Source organism: Ovis canadensis, chromosome 2 (assembly GCF_042477335.2).
Source record: "Ovis canadensis isolate MfBH-ARS-UI-01 breed Bighorn chromosome 2, ARS-UI_OviCan_v2, whole genome shotgun sequence".
NCBI classification, from domain to species: domain Eukaryota; kingdom Metazoa; phylum Chordata; class Mammalia; order Artiodactyla; family Bovidae; genus Ovis; species Ovis canadensis.
Window position 1 is genome coordinate 75,060,072 of NC_091246.1, and position 15,437 is coordinate 75,075,508.

General features: G+C 43.7%; 1 protein-coding gene across 1 annotated transcript in view; it reads right to left on the minus strand.

Moving 5' to 3' along the window:
- The window catches only part of GLDC (glycine decarboxylase), an 84,166-nt gene extending 69,044 nt beyond the window's left edge, over positions 1 to 15,122 (minus strand). Inside the window, exons 1-2 of the mRNA XM_069576544.1 lie at positions 14,614 to 15,122; positions 13,991 to 14,069 (exon numbers count right to left, since the gene is read on the minus strand). Of these exons, the coding sequence (XP_069432645.1) occupies positions 13,991 to 14,069; positions 14,614 to 14,868 (334 nt within the window). The 5' untranslated portion in view covers positions 14,869 to 15,122. The remainder of the gene's footprint in view (positions 1 to 13,990; positions 14,070 to 14,613) is intronic.
- Between the last annotated feature and the right edge of the window lie 315 nt (positions 15,123 to 15,437).

The following is a 15,437-nucleotide window of genomic DNA, read 5'->3' on the forward strand; positions in this document are numbered from 1 at the left end:
GTCTTCATCACAGCCTGGTCTTGATGATCAATTTACATTCTACTGGGGACACAGTGAGTTGATAGAATGAGTAGTCTTTGTACATCGAGCTAAGGGACACTGGTGAACCACCAAGGGTAGGGCAAGTACTTGGTCATGCTTCTGAAAGTTATATGGTCTGAGAAAACTTTACCATTCACTCATCCATTGCTCATCATGACCAGATAGAAGCCAAGACAGTCTGTGACTTGAAGAACAGAGTTAAGCTGCTTCTTACTGTGATAAAATCAAGACCTCATCTAGAGACTAACATACTAAATCAGAAAGAGAAAGACAAATACTATAATATATCACTTATATGTGTAGTTTAAAAAATGATACAAATGAACTTATTTACAGAAGAGAAATAGACTCATAGACACAGAAAACAAATTTTCAGTTACCAAAAGGAAAAGGGGAAGGAGGGATAAATTGGGAATTGGGGGATTAATAGATATACACTCCTATATATAAAATAGATGAACAACAGGGACCTACTGTATCGCACAGGGAACTATATTCAGTGTCTTCTAAAAATCTATAATGGAAAAGAATTCAGTAATATGTGTTGATATATAACTGAATCACTTTACGGTATACATTGTAAATCAACTGTATTTCAATAAAAATCAATTTTATGAAAAAAAATCTAGACTTCAGACTTTACCATTCACATTTAATGAAAACCACTTCCCGAACACACAACTTAGTGAGTGTCTGAATTATTTCTAATGTTTGTTAGCTGGTCACCATTTCTCATACCTACTAATGAAATCTTACTTCAGTCCAATCAGCAGAAGAGCCAACTCAGTGAGTGCATTTAGGATCCCAGGGTTTGAGTTAATATGTTAAGTGATGCCAAGATTCAACAGGCATGGAGAAAAGGGAAAAAAAAGGGAAAAGTCCACTATCAGAGGTCTACTACTGAACCTGTCTGAAATGGAACACAGTAGAAACAGTCTCTAAGAGCAAGTTTGGGGTCATGATTGGTCTAAATAAAAGCCCCAATCCTAACCATGCAATGTACCCCACTGTACTTCACAACAGATTACATTCCTTTCTTCCTTGGAAATGAATTCCTTTCTAGAGAAAATAGCGTGGGATGCTTCATTCCAAAGTGGCAGCTTTCTTCCCCCATATAGTAAGATAAGCATTTTTAAAAGGCAGTTGTGTCATACGAATGCTGGACAGCACAGCCCAAGGAAAGCTGTGTGGACAAAGAGGAGGAAGCAAGATCAACTCCCCCCCAGAGTGAACCCCACAACCACACACATTCCTCACTCTTGTCCTTCCAACTTGACAAAAACAGCTTCCTCCTGTAAACAGGCCCAATTCCAGTAACCATACTCCTGAATGTGAAGGACAATGAAACAAACAAGGGAGGAAATGAGACAGAATGAGAAAGGGAATGTCCATTAAAAAATACTTTAATGGATAAACAAGGTCCTACTGTTTAACATAGGGAACTATATTCAATAGCCTATAATAAACCATAATGGAAAAGAATATGAAAACCAATATAATTCATACATATACACACATAAATGTATCTGAATTATTTCGCTGTACACCAGAAACGAACACAACTTTGTAAGCCAACTATAGTCCAATAAAAAAAATACAAAACCACGTAGAGACACCCTGATGCCTGCCTAGGGCCTCATAGAGCAGCCAGTCCTGTGCCTTCCCAGCCATGAAAGTCCTCAATCCTTCAGCGATCTGAACAGTAAGTTCTTTTCTTGTGGAATAAATGCCTGCTTCTGACCTTGTTTACTCCTCTACCTCAGCACATTGCATAATGCCCTGGTCCTACTGTACCAGGAACAGAGTTCAGTGACCTGGGTACTACTCCCTGAGAATCTGCAGGTGGGTCTCTCACTGTTCCTGCTTCTCAGAATTCAGAATGAACACTTCCTCCTTTCATAAGGCCACAAAAGAGCCTTTCCTTTGTCACTTTCACCTAAAATATCAAGGAGAACTCTGTACCAACCACTACTCCAAATATACTTTCTGATAGAAAATAAGCTGATTTAGCTGTTAAATTGCTAGGTCTAGGTTTTAATTTCCCACATATGTGAACTTTGACAAAAACTGGGAAAATGTTGAGCGCATAGGCTATATGGGTCAAGATACCTGTTACACTCCAACACACACACACAAATGCAAATACATACACATTATTCCCCATTCTTAACCCATTCCCCAAACACTCAATATGATGATTGTTTTTGCCACAATCATATAGGAAAATGCTTTCTTTTGCTTTTTAGATAATCTTATGCCTAAGTTATTACAGAGTATATATAATTGTACCATTTATATTAAAAAATTAATGTATATACATATTATATGTTAACAGAATAGCTCTGGGATGATTCTTAAGAAACTGATAAATGAGAAGGCTTCTTGCTTTTTCCTGTGTATCTTTTCACGATTTTGAGTTCGAGACAATATGCCTGTGTTATTATTAAAAAATTTTAAATTAAAATGTTATGCACAGAACAAAATCCTCCTTGTGAAATACATTGGTGAAGATACCTACAGTCCCTGCAGTGGCTGGCTGTCCTCAGAGCATTTTCCATGCAGCCCAGCAGCACCCAGAGTGGAGCAGCCACTCAACCAGCAAGAGCCATCCTCCCACGCCCTGCCCTTCATGTGCTTGGCAAGATGCTCAGAAAAGGACTCCAAGGAAATCAGCAGGATTGAAAACCAACAAACTCATATTTGAATTTGCCCAGAGAGGCCTTTTTCTGCCAGAGGCTACAGGGAAAAGCTGGGGCTAGAATGTGAGGACAGAGACTGACTTAGCATTTTTCTTGCCAACTTGTAGATCCCTGGATTCAAAGCTGCTCAGGAACATGGGGTGGGGTCAGGGGCTCTCAATTCAACATAAACAAACCATGGGTGATGGCATATGTCAGGATTTTCTGATTTCCTGAGTGAAAGCCAGAATTTGCCCTCTAACTCTGTCCCCATGTGCAGCCTTTCTCTAAGGTCAACCTTTCTCCCTCCTCCATAAATAAGTGGGGTTAAGCCAGGCTTAACCCCACTTACTCAGCCCATAAACCCTACTCCCTCTTATCTGCCAAGTTTCTTTCCCTGGTGAAGAAATTACCCAACCACAGTCTGTTGAATCACTGAATCTGTTCAGCCCAGGAAGCTAAACCAACCCATAAGCTCTGCATAATGCAGAATTTTGTTTCAGTCGCTAAGTCGTGTCCAACTCTTGCGATTCCATGGACTGTAGACTGCCAGGCTCCTCTGTCAATGGGATTTCCCAGGCAAGAATCCTTGAGTGGGCTGCAGAGGGACATGGAAACTCTGCAAGACTGGGAGTGGGGAGCCCATCCCACGTATCAGGACGTGGTCTGGGCAGCACCACACAGGCCTGATGCCCCATCCCCAATCCTGCCAGGCTCTTTCCCATCTTCTTGCTCAGCCAATTAACACCCAACCTCACCTAGCCCCTCATGACTCTCAGGAATTAGAACCCTCTGTCAGGTACTTCCAGCTTGGAGGAGCCAAGGCATGTCCAATCCGCATTTCTGATGGCTCTTTGTCCCTACAGTTCTACCTTCTCACCCAGGAGATACACAAAGAATACAGGCATATGAAGAAATTTGTAATCCACCCCAGAATCTCACCAACTAAATTATAACCTCTTTGTGGGCAGGGGCATAATGGTTTGCTAGGCATATAGTAGGTGCTCAGAAAATGCAAGTGAATGAAAATTCACCTAAACCCCCACACATAATTAGCTCAATATTCACAACAAATCATGCATTACAGAATCCACGAAGACAAATCAATGTGCAAATTGTTTTCACATCCCTAAAGGCACAAGCTTCAGAAAAACATTTCTAAATAGAAACTTGCAGCTATGAAGCAAGTTCTGTGAAATAAGTTCAGTGACTGCAATAATTTCATATTTTCTAAAATTTTCTTTCCTTATTGTTTAATCAGTTAGTATATTGATGATATAGACATTGAGAATCCTTACAAAATAAATCCCCAGTTTGCATTTTTATTAAAATACTGCATGTTTAACAAGCAAAACAAATCTCAGTAGTCAAAACCAGATCTAAGATTTCTAAGAGTAAAGCACAGTGTGATTTGGTGGGGGGGGGGGTGGGGAAGAGGACATAAGGAATAGAAGCCAGAGCACCTACCCTCTGACAAGCAGCTCACAACCTCACTGTTGACCAGCTTCCTTAGGGCTCTGAGTTGACTCAGGTTAGCAGGTCAGGCCCCCACTCTCATTCCCATAACGTGGTCACTGAGCTTCCACCCCAATGTGCCTCACATCTCCCAGCCTATGCGGGCCTTGAAGTCCTTGGCCACTTGACTTCACCAGTCCTCCACCTCATCTAAACTCAGACATCCCATTTCTGTTTCTGCTCCCCTGTCACTAAATGATGTTGGATGAGGGGACCCTTGCAAACTTCATAGATTCAAGGCATCAAATCTCAGCAGGAACTTCCTTGCTGTCGGCCACCTGCTAATGCAGAGGACAGGGGTTTCATCCCTGGGACGGGATAAACCTACATGCTGCAGAGAAACCAAGCCAGTGTGCCACAACTCCTGAAGCCTGCATGCTCTTGGGCCCTCGAGCCACAACTAAGGAGCCCAAGGGCTGCAACTACTGAAGCCCACATGCCCTAGGGCCAGCAAGCCACAAATATTGAGCCTGCATGCTGCAACTACTGACGCCCATGTGCCTAGAGCCTGTGCTCCACAATGAGAAGCCCACGCACCACAACCAGAGTAGACCCCACTCTCTGCAATTAGAGAAAGCCCACGCACAGCAGCTAAGACCCAACACAGTAAAGAAAAAGAAATCAACACAGTGAAAACAAACAAACAAACAAAAAAAACACCTCATAACAAATGTCAGCAGGTCTTCCATGCAAGGTGATTTAGGTTCCTCACTACCCAGATGGTCACTTTCTCACTTTTCTAATACTCAGTCTCACCCTCTCTGTCTCTCACTCAGATCTTTAGACAGGCAGCCCCTAAACTCCTCCCACCGCAGTGTCCTAACGTCATCAGGTAGACTTTCTTCCCTCTGATCCCTAAAACAGTTCAGAATTTGACACTAAGTCCACAAGCCCTGACTTAAGATTTATCCTTTGGCTTCTTGGATTACTTCATCTCAGGCTGCTCTGCAATCCATCCTTTTCCATGCTGTTTCCCCATGTCCTGGCTTCTACTTTCTTCCCAATACTCCATCACTAGGAAATCTTGCTCACTCTCATTAATTCATTCAGAAGAGTCACTAAATCTGTAACTCCATTTCTAGTCTCTCTCTTGAGCTCTAGACTTGTATTTTCAACTACTGCTTCAGCTTCTTCAAATGCATATTCCACCAACACCTCAAATTCAATTCTGCTCAAACAAGACTCATAGTCTCATCTTCCTCCAGGACCCTCCTCTTCTCCCTGTTCATGCTGCTAATATCACCATCACCCCAAGACACTCAGCCTAGAAACTGACCTACAGTCCAACCTGCTGCCCCTCTGGGCCAACCACCATGTTTGTACCAAAGCATACTTCCCAGGCTACTCCCAGCCAACTACTAAGCCCAGTAGAATGAACACAGACTCACTTCTGTAAAGATGTGGGACTCCTCTGGAGGATGACTTTGGCTCAAAGACTCCACGCAGACTGACCAAAATTTTTTAGATCTGTTTTGCAGTCTCTGATTCTTCTTACCCAATTCTCCTTTCATCCCTCTTCTCCACCTGCATCACAATCTAAAAGCTCCCCAGTCTTCCCCTGCTCCCACTTTTCCATCTCTAATATCCTTGTAGCGACTGCTTCCCGGTAGACCTGAACTAACGCACATTTAAAATTTCACCTCTAACCTCTCCAATAAGCTCCCAGTTGGTTCCCTTGCCTGTATCTCAGAGGCACTCGGCCAAACACAATTTGAATGTATACTTCTTTCTGTAATAACTGTCAATGTCTCCCCATTACGTACAGGAAAACAAATCCTTTATCACAGCTTTGGGCCCTTCATATCTTGCTTTCTAGATCTTTCTACGTCTCGGCAGCTCAATATTCTATACATAGTTTACTCACCATCCTCAAATAACCATGCATGTTCACACTTCCACCCTTCTGTTCACGCCATAACCTCAGCCCAAGCATTCACCCTATTTGTAGAACTGAGGAGCTATTCACTATCTGAACCTACAGTCAGGGATCATATCTTTATCACCCTTTACCTCCTGACTCTTGCATTCTCAGTGCCTAAGCAGTATCTTATTTTCTATTGAAGTTTCTCAATAAATGAGGCATGAAAGTGGATGGAGAAGGTCATAGATGTAGATTTGGGGGCAACAGTTTATAACCCGATGGTAACAAAGGGGACTAGGCTGGGAGATTTGGGATATGAGCAAATGGCTCTATGTACCTTAACAGTCCTCAAGAGTAATGCCATATTTAAAACATGGTATAATTGATTTCATTTTTATAGCACTGAATATTTTTTAAAGTTAGGTTAAATTCATTATCATTTATAATACTAAGTATATGCTAATTTAGATGAATGTGATAGTTTAAAAAATATGTTTGCAGAAGATTTTTAGGGCAGTGAAAAACCCTTTATGCTGCTATAATGGTGGCTACATGTCAGTATACATTTGCTCAATTTCACAGAATGTACAACACCAAGAGGGAACGCTAACATGAACTTTAGACTCTGGGTGATGAGGATGTGTCTCTGTAGGTCCACTGGTTGTAACAAACGTACCATTCTGGTAGAAGATGTTGACAATGAAGGAGTCTCTGCATATGTGGAGGCGAGGGCTATACAGGACCTCTCTGTACTTTCTGCTCAATGTTGCTGTGAACCTAAAACTGCTCTGAAAAGGAATGTCTATTTTAAAAAATTATGTCTATAATCTTATTTACACACTCCTCCCTTCAAAAGGTGGAAACTAATTCCCCTTCCCTTGAATCTGGACCAATCTTAATGACTCACTCTAATGAACAGAATATGATATAAACGATACTATAGGACTTTCAAGGCAAGGTTATGAAAAGGATAGCTTCTGCCTGGCTTTCCTTCTCTCTTGAATCACTGGCTCTGCATGAATCCAGTTGCCATGCTGTGAAGACACTCACTCAAGCAGAATGTGGACTGACCTGTGTGAGGAGGCACCAGGGCCTCCCACTGACAGCCAGCACCAACTTCCCAGCCATGTGAATGAGCCATCTTGGAACTGGCTCCCCCAGCTCTGGTTGAGCATCCACCACTGTGGAACCACAACCTCACGAGTGACTCAGAGCCAGAACCCCCTGGTTTAGTTGCTTCTGGATTCCCGACCTCAGAATCTATGAGGATAATAAATGTTTGCTGTTGTTTTAAGCCAGTGTTTTGTAGTAATTTCTTATAAAGCAAGAGATAAGGAATAGAGCACCTTTTCCAAAGAAGAACCAATACTTTAAAATATTGTTAAAGAACTTCATTTATATAAAATCTTTGATGATGCTGGATGAATTCCATGATCCTTTACCAAGGTGAAGGGGAAAAAGTTGTTTTACATTTTAAGTTCTTTGTCTCAATCACATGACCTATTTGGTGCCTCATCACCTTATGTCAGCATGTTTGTATGTTTGTATGTCAAAAAATTAGAAAGTCCTGTGAAAGGATTCCAATCCAAAATGGAATCTAAGGATATGAAAATGGAGAATCTAATACCTGCTCCCTCGGAAGAATGGAACTTGAGGACTGAGAAATTGATTTCCTATAAATACCTGATTTCTACAAGGCTGGGACTTATCTCCAGACCAATGAACATCCACCAGATATCTCTCCATAATCAAGCCAACAAACTTACTGTCTGGGTTCCAGCTAGATGGCCCTCTCTTTGTGCTCCCTGCCCACAAACACAACCTACCCTAGACCTTCAGCTAACTTTGCAGCTTCTACAGCAGGTGCCTCCCAAACTGTAATTCCTCTGCTATCCCAAATAAACTCAGATTTCCGGTGATTTGAGCTTGCTTACCTCTTTATTTAGGTTCTTTATTCAGTTTACCTCTTTATTTAAGTTGATAGTCCAAAACATGTTAATGCTTAAAATGATACTTTACAAAGAGTGAGATTTCTCACTTGGTGCAAAGCTCTGACTAGATGGACCTTGGTTGGCAAAGAAATCTCTGCTTTTTAATACGCTATCTAGGTTGGTCACAGCTTTTCTTCTGAGGAGCAAACATCTTTTAATTTCATGGCTGCAGTCACCATCTGCAGTGATTTTGGAGCCCCAAAAGGAAAGTCTCTCACTGTTTCCATTGTTTCCCCATCTATTTGCCATGAAGTGATGGGACTGGATGCCATGATCTTAGTTTTCTGAATGTTGAGTTTTAAGCCAACTTTTCTCCTCTTTTACTTTCATGAAGAGGCCCTTCAATTCTTCGCTTTCTGCTATAAGGGTGGTGTCGTAGATGAGAGTAGGGTGCCTGAGTAGCCTCAGCACGGGGCTGGTCAGCAGGAAGGCCAAGCGACTGGAAAGGTGGAACTCTCAGGGCCACCCACTGACCTCTAGAAGTAGGAAGGGCCCAGGAGCTGAAGAGTAAGCTCTATAAAAACAACAGATTTGATGAGTTTCTAGAATGGCTACTACATTCCTGTGCTGGGAAAGGGAGGCACCCCAGTCCCATGGGGACAAAAGCTCCCGTGCTTGGGACCCTTTCAGACACCACCCTATGTTGTTGTTTAGTCATGTCCAACCCCACAGACTGCAGCATGCCAGGCTTCCCTGTCCTTCACTATCTCCTGGAATTTGCTCAAATTCATGTTCATTGAATTGGTGATGGTATCTAACCATCTCATCCTCTGCCACCCCCTGTACCTTTTGCCTATCCTATGTATCTCTTCATTTAGGTGTTCACCTGTATCCCTTATAACATCCTTCTAATAAACTGGTAAACATAAGGAAACATTTCTGTGTATTTCATGAGCCACGCTAGCAAATTAATTGAACCAGAGGAAGGAATCCAACTTATAGCTCATTCGTCAGTGCTGCAATGGTAAAGAATCTGCCTGTCAGTGCAGGAGACATAAGAGACTCACTCAGTCCCGGGGTCAGGAAGATCCCCTGGAGGAGGAAATGGCAACCTGCTCCAATATTCTTGCCTGGAAAATTCCATGAACAGAGGAGCCTGGTGTGCTACAGTTGATGGGGTTGCAAAGTGGTGGACGTAACTGAGGGACTGAGCACAGCAGGTCAGAAGCACAGGTGACAATCCTGACTTGTGATTAACATCTGAAGTGGGGGCAGTCATGGGGAGTTAATATGTGAAGTCTGATGCTATATGCAGGTAGATAGTGTCAGAAGTGATTTAAATTGTAGGATGTCCCCTGAGAATTGAAATACTGCTTCATGGTGTTGAAAAATATCCCAGAATCCCCCAAATCATCACTGTAATTATTCTATTAAAAGGGCATCAAAGATGAGACTATAATACTCAAATAATTCTGTAATCAAGCCTAGCACATTGAATTTTGCCATCTTATTTTTCTCACTGAAGGTGCTGCCTTTTTGAGTTTTCTCCTTCTTATAATAACATACTTACACACACACACAAAATACATAGTCAATAAAAAGATATTGTCTTTGTTTGTATAGATAGAGGAGATATCTATAAAAGATATATTTCAACTTTTTACACTGCTTTCAGAAATCCCAGTTTTTCTATTCAACTTCACATCATTTCTGTACATTTACAGCATTTTATTCATAGTTCTTATGACATCTTGGACATTTTAACTTTTGAACTCAAGTCACATTAAGACGTAAGCCCACTGAAGATAGTGATTATGTTTATTCATACATTTATCCTCGCAATGCCTTGCCAATAGTAAATAGTCATAAACACTTACAATTTAGGCAATAGGTTGACTGTACAAGCTTTCAGTCAGATCAGTAGGGGTCTGCCCCATAAGAATTAATGACAAAAATATAAGGACAACAGACTACTATGAGAGTCTAAACATACAAACAGACAATGGCCAGACCATATATAACTATAAAATTTTCACCTACCACTTGCAGCAACCTTCTCAGGAAACCAACCCCCTAATCCACAATAAACCACCCCTGAGCCAGCTTGCTACAGACTAGACTAGCAGAAAGCTGTCTTTTGCTATCTCCAGCGACAATGGCAGAAAATAAACAATAACTTCTCTAGCAATCAGCCCAAAAGAGCCAGGACTTGATTAATAACTGACAACTACACTAATCTTGGTCCCTGCTTCCAATCTAGAACCAACCAGACAAAGCTGAACAAACAGCCTTAAGCAATCACAAGGAAAATCCTGCTTTAGATGGAAGACTTGCTTTTGTTGGCCTACCTACATCTTGCTCAGGCCAACAGGGTGCTCCTGAAGGCCTTCCTACTCCTCTGTTAAACAAAAGGCTGACTTCTATAGCCAGTTCAGAATAAACAGCCTTTGCTTTTCTCCTTTGGCTGGTCTTTGTTTATTTCCACAGTTGTATAAGAAGAATCCATCGGAATTATCCTAAAGATGAAATAATAATTCATATATGCTGGGATCTCAAGAAGCCAGAAATGGCCAAAGGAGAGATTTGTCACAGACTGCAGGCTGCACCTGACAACAGACTTAGTCCAGCTGAAAGATAACTGATATCCACAGCCAGGAGAACAGATGCCCTGTCGGTGTCCTTGGGGTCAGTTCAGAAGAGTGGGTCACCTGGGTGACAGAGTTGCCACCTGCAGCTGCATTGCACAACACTGCACCCTTTGCTCACTGCCCTCCATTAACCATTTGTTAAAATCACTCTAAACAATATTGCTTGGAACATTAGGTTGTCACAAGTCCATCAAAAGTCTCATTCTGACAGCTCAGCTGCCCAGTTCAGGTCAAATAACTTGAACATTTAAGGGTTTAGTGTTTCCTCTCTCTTCCTAATAAGCATGCTCATAATAAGCAATGTGCAATTTTATATAAACTTGAAACCTTGCTGCTTCTGTGAAGTTACGGGCTACTTCAGTCTGGTTCACTTGAGATGACTTCACTGAAAATACTACACAGAGAAACATATCATAGCTGAAAGTGAGTGGTGTGATTCATAAAGTATTTTAAGTCTTATATTAATTGCAAAATAAATAATAGTTACTGTAGAAAAAATCTAGAAAAAACAGAAGAATAAAAAGAAATCTAAAATCATTCATAATGGCACCATCTGGAGAAACAAATGTTTCCATTGACATAAATCCTAGTTTTTTTCCTTTGTGTATGCCAGTGGAGGGTGGGGGTTCACTTGAATGGGATGAACAAGTAGCTTTGTTTGTTTCCCTAAAGTATGGCTTACTGTGAAGATCAAGACTGAGATCAAGGCATTCTTTCAAGGCACTTCCTTACATGTCCGAGGGGGGGGCGGGGAGCCTCCTGCATGACAGCTGAACCATCCATGCTTCCCTGACTCTGTCAGCCTACTCTGTCCTGTACAATCTGTTCCCTCTGGCTACAGCAGTCTCCCCTGGCCTCATCCAACAGAGCATTACTACTCATCCTTCAACACCCAACTCTGACCCTGCACCTCTCTTACCCCTTCCCTCGCCCTGGCAGTGGGCCTGAGTGTTCTCAGACCTGGGCTCTCAGCCTACTGTGGCATTTCCACTAGGGCAGCTGGTGGAGTGATTCCAGTGTGTTGGGCTTGTGCACACCTGTAAACTGGATACTGAGGAAGCGTCAGGACAAGGATTTTCTACTTTAGGGGACAATGAAGAGGACTGGAAATGTGAACAGGGCCTGCACTGTATGGGTTGAATTCTGCCTCCACTGCTTACCAGTGGTGACCTTGGGCATGATTTTTACCCTCTGTATGTCATGGTTTTTGTATTTATTTTGGGCCACGCCACACACATGTAGAATCCTAGTTCCCTGACCAGAGATCCCTGCATTGGAAGCGAAGAGTCTTAACCATTGGACCACTAGGGAAGGACTGGTTTGTTCATTTTAAGTCAGAGTTGATAATGATAGTTACCTCATAGGGTTGTAATAAGGATTTAGTTAATATAGGAAAAACATTTTAAAAAGAGCCCAGTACATGCTAAGCACTACATAATGGTTTGAGATCATTAAGTTATAAATAAGAACCCAAGTATTGCCATACTGCTTACAGCTCTCACAATCTTCTTTTATTCAGCAATGAGGGATTTAAGACATGTACTAGCTCTTACTTTTCTCTCTACTCAGTGAACCTATATTTGGTCTAGGATTCCTCTGATTATGGCAGAACACAGGCACTCAGCTTTTGTGTGAAACCAGGTTTGGATCACGCTGCTCCACTAGTAAATGAAAACGCTTCTACTAGAGATTACCTGCACCACTTTGCTCTCCCCACGTGGAGCACATTCAATAACCATTGCAGAGTAAAACACTGATGCCTTTCTGATCCATTCTGCACCCCCATCCTCCCTATCCCCACTCCCAGCTCCCTTCCAAGAAGCAAGCTTTGTTGGAGAGCCCGTCTACTTCAGGGCAAGGGAGACTCCTGCCAGTCCAGTATTTTCTGAGTTACCTCAGTCTAACCAGATGGAAGCAGCCCCAAACTTCACAGAAGCTGGGTTTAAAGTTTACATATAAATTACAAATTACTTATAAGAAGTCTGCTTCCAAAGGAAGGGGGAGAAATGGAATCTCCCAAGGTTCAAATTATTCAGCTGGAAACAGGCAGTGACACTACAAGATAACAAGATAACCATGGCTAGATAACTTGGCCATGGTTCCTAGACTCTGATGCTCTTAAAGAACATTTTACAGTATATAGTAAAAGGGCTGACCTAAGCATTTTGTGACTTTGAAAGACTCAGGAAGAAATTTATTTGTTAAAATATTCACTGATGACTTGCTTTAAAAACATATAACTATGCTAAACATCCAATGAATCTGACTTCCTAAAGTTGAAATAGATAAGGCTTCCAGCCATCCCCAGGTCTCAATCAGATAAAAAGTTCGTATTTTCTTCTATGAACAAGGTCCCTTCCATCAGGGGAAATGGTTCAGATTTGACACCAATAAAGGGAGCAGCCCTCAGCACAGCCTGAATTATAGCATCAGTCAGCTGGGGGCTGGACCTGCTTCATAACTCAAGTTGTATACTTGAAAACAAAATAAAGCCTACTTTCCACACATCTTTTCTGTCCCCAGACCTAAAGCAAACCAATTGTCTTCTCTTCCCTTGACCTCAGAAGACATAGCATTTTTATGATTCAAAACCAGGAGAATACTTTCCTATTAAAGAAAAAAAAATCAGCTCTGCCTCTCCACTTGAATTGTGTGTGTGTTGTGTGAATTCTTGCTCAGTCATAGATGTCAAATAATCTTGAGACCATTAAAATATTTTTAAATATAAAATAAAATTCTAAGAGAGTCTGTGGGTAAACTAAGATTTCTTAAAAATCATTCAGACTTTAAAAGTACTGGTGCCCTTCAGTGGGTATAAATAACAAAATTTGGATCTGAGATGGAACAATTGGAAGCTACTGTGATATAAATAACCTTGAGGTAGCAGGCCAGATGTCTGGGTCTCCCATTTTTGTCACTCCCCTATTTCAAGACTGTAGGCAGTTCTTTTTTCCCTTCTGAGTATCCCGATCTGCAGAGAAGTGAGGACATCTCCCAAGCCAAAGGATGGGCGAATCATTTCTGGACAGGTGCCTGGCGAGTTGGGAATCCTCCGCACTTGCTTGTCCACTGCCTTCCCCAGCCCCACCCCGCCCCCGCCCCAGGAAGTTTGCTTGCTCCTTGCGGAGCGCTGAAGACAGAGAACTATTCCAGGGAGCCGAATATATTGCACCCTCTCCCGCCCCGTGCGGTACCCAGCACTGTTTTATCTTAATAAACATTCTCCCTCCTGAGCAATCCTGACCCACAGATGGACTTTCAGAAGCCACAGAAGACAAAACAGGCCAGAGCAAATGGAGTCTCCCGGTTACTTACAGACAGGGTCATCCATTTTCAAGGGTCTTTTCAGGCGGATGCTGGCAGGGATGGTCTTCTCGATCAGTTCATCAACGCTCTAAAATTAAAATGCAAGCTCGTGAACACTGAAGACAGAGGAAAGTGCTTCTGAGCTAAAAGTCACCTCTGTGTTTTGCATACACAAAGGCTTGTGGGGACTTCACTTAAATGGTCTAATTTTTAAAAAAGAGTTTCTTTTTAAAAAGGACAACTTTAACAAACCAAAAATCACTCGGGGTGGGGGGGAAATAATTAGGGTAGTAATTCGGCCACTCTGGCTTGGATTTCGGTGGGCAATCGGGGATAACTGGATAAATCGGGAGGTCCTTCTCTTGCAAAGTTAGAGCTCATCAGCAAGGCCGAACTAGGTTGTAAAATACACGATTTTGAGGCGCGAAGAGCTGGTGGAGGAGAAAGTAAGCTGGTGGGTGAAGTCTGGGGCACGCGGACCGAGCACGCGCGCTGGCTTCCACACCAGAGCCCCGGACCAGGGTGCAGGTCCCAAGTGAAGCGAAGCGGGGCTTCTGGTGGGGGCCAGGAGGCCGTGCGGGCTGAAGGCGAGGCGGGGGTGAGGCCCGGGAGAGCTGGGTTGGGGTCCTTACCGCCAGCCCCAGGGCCTGTAGCATCTCCTTCTGGTCTTTGTCCCCGGGGCCGATATGTCTCCGAGCGAAGTCGTCGTGTCTGGGGAGGAGGCGCTCGAGGAGGCGCGAGGCCCCGGCCCCGCCGCTATCCCCACCGCCGCTACTTCTGTCACGGCCCCTCGGCGCCCACCGGGGGCCAGCTCCTCCAGCCAGGCGGCGGCCGCCCCCGACTCCGCAACCCAGACGCAGCCCCCAGGCCCTGGCGCACGTCTGCATGGTGGTCGTCACCGTCCCCTGCCTGGGCCCGCGAGGCTCAGCCGGGCTTTCTGCTCTTTTCTGGTCGTAGTCCCCTGGGTGGCGGCTGCCCCCAGGTGGCTGGAGCCCCTTCCCGAAGGATGACCGAAGGGACAGATGGATGTTCAGAGGCAATGAATGGGTGCCGCGCCGATCCCGGACACGCGCGCAAACTTGTTACTGCTCTCGAAGCACCTGCTTCGCACACTTTAAGCGTCGATCTGGGGGTGGGCAGTGGGATAGGCCCAGTGAACGCACGGCCAATGAGAGTGAACGGAAGGGCGGGGCAGGGTCTGCCCTGCCCCGCCCCCTTTCCCTACCCCCTCCTCAGGCCCTCCGCGGGCTCCTGCTGCTCTTCGAGCAGAGCCTTCCATCCTCAGTCACCCCTGCTCCATCTCTAGTGGATGCAGGGACCGGGAGCTCCCTGCGCTCGGTGTCCGAGGGCACAGGCGAAGTGCCTGGGGGATTCAGCTGAAATGGAAGGTGATTCCGACAGGGAGGCCAAACTCATAGAGTTAGTCTCAATTTTAGGGTATCTCCCTGTCATACCT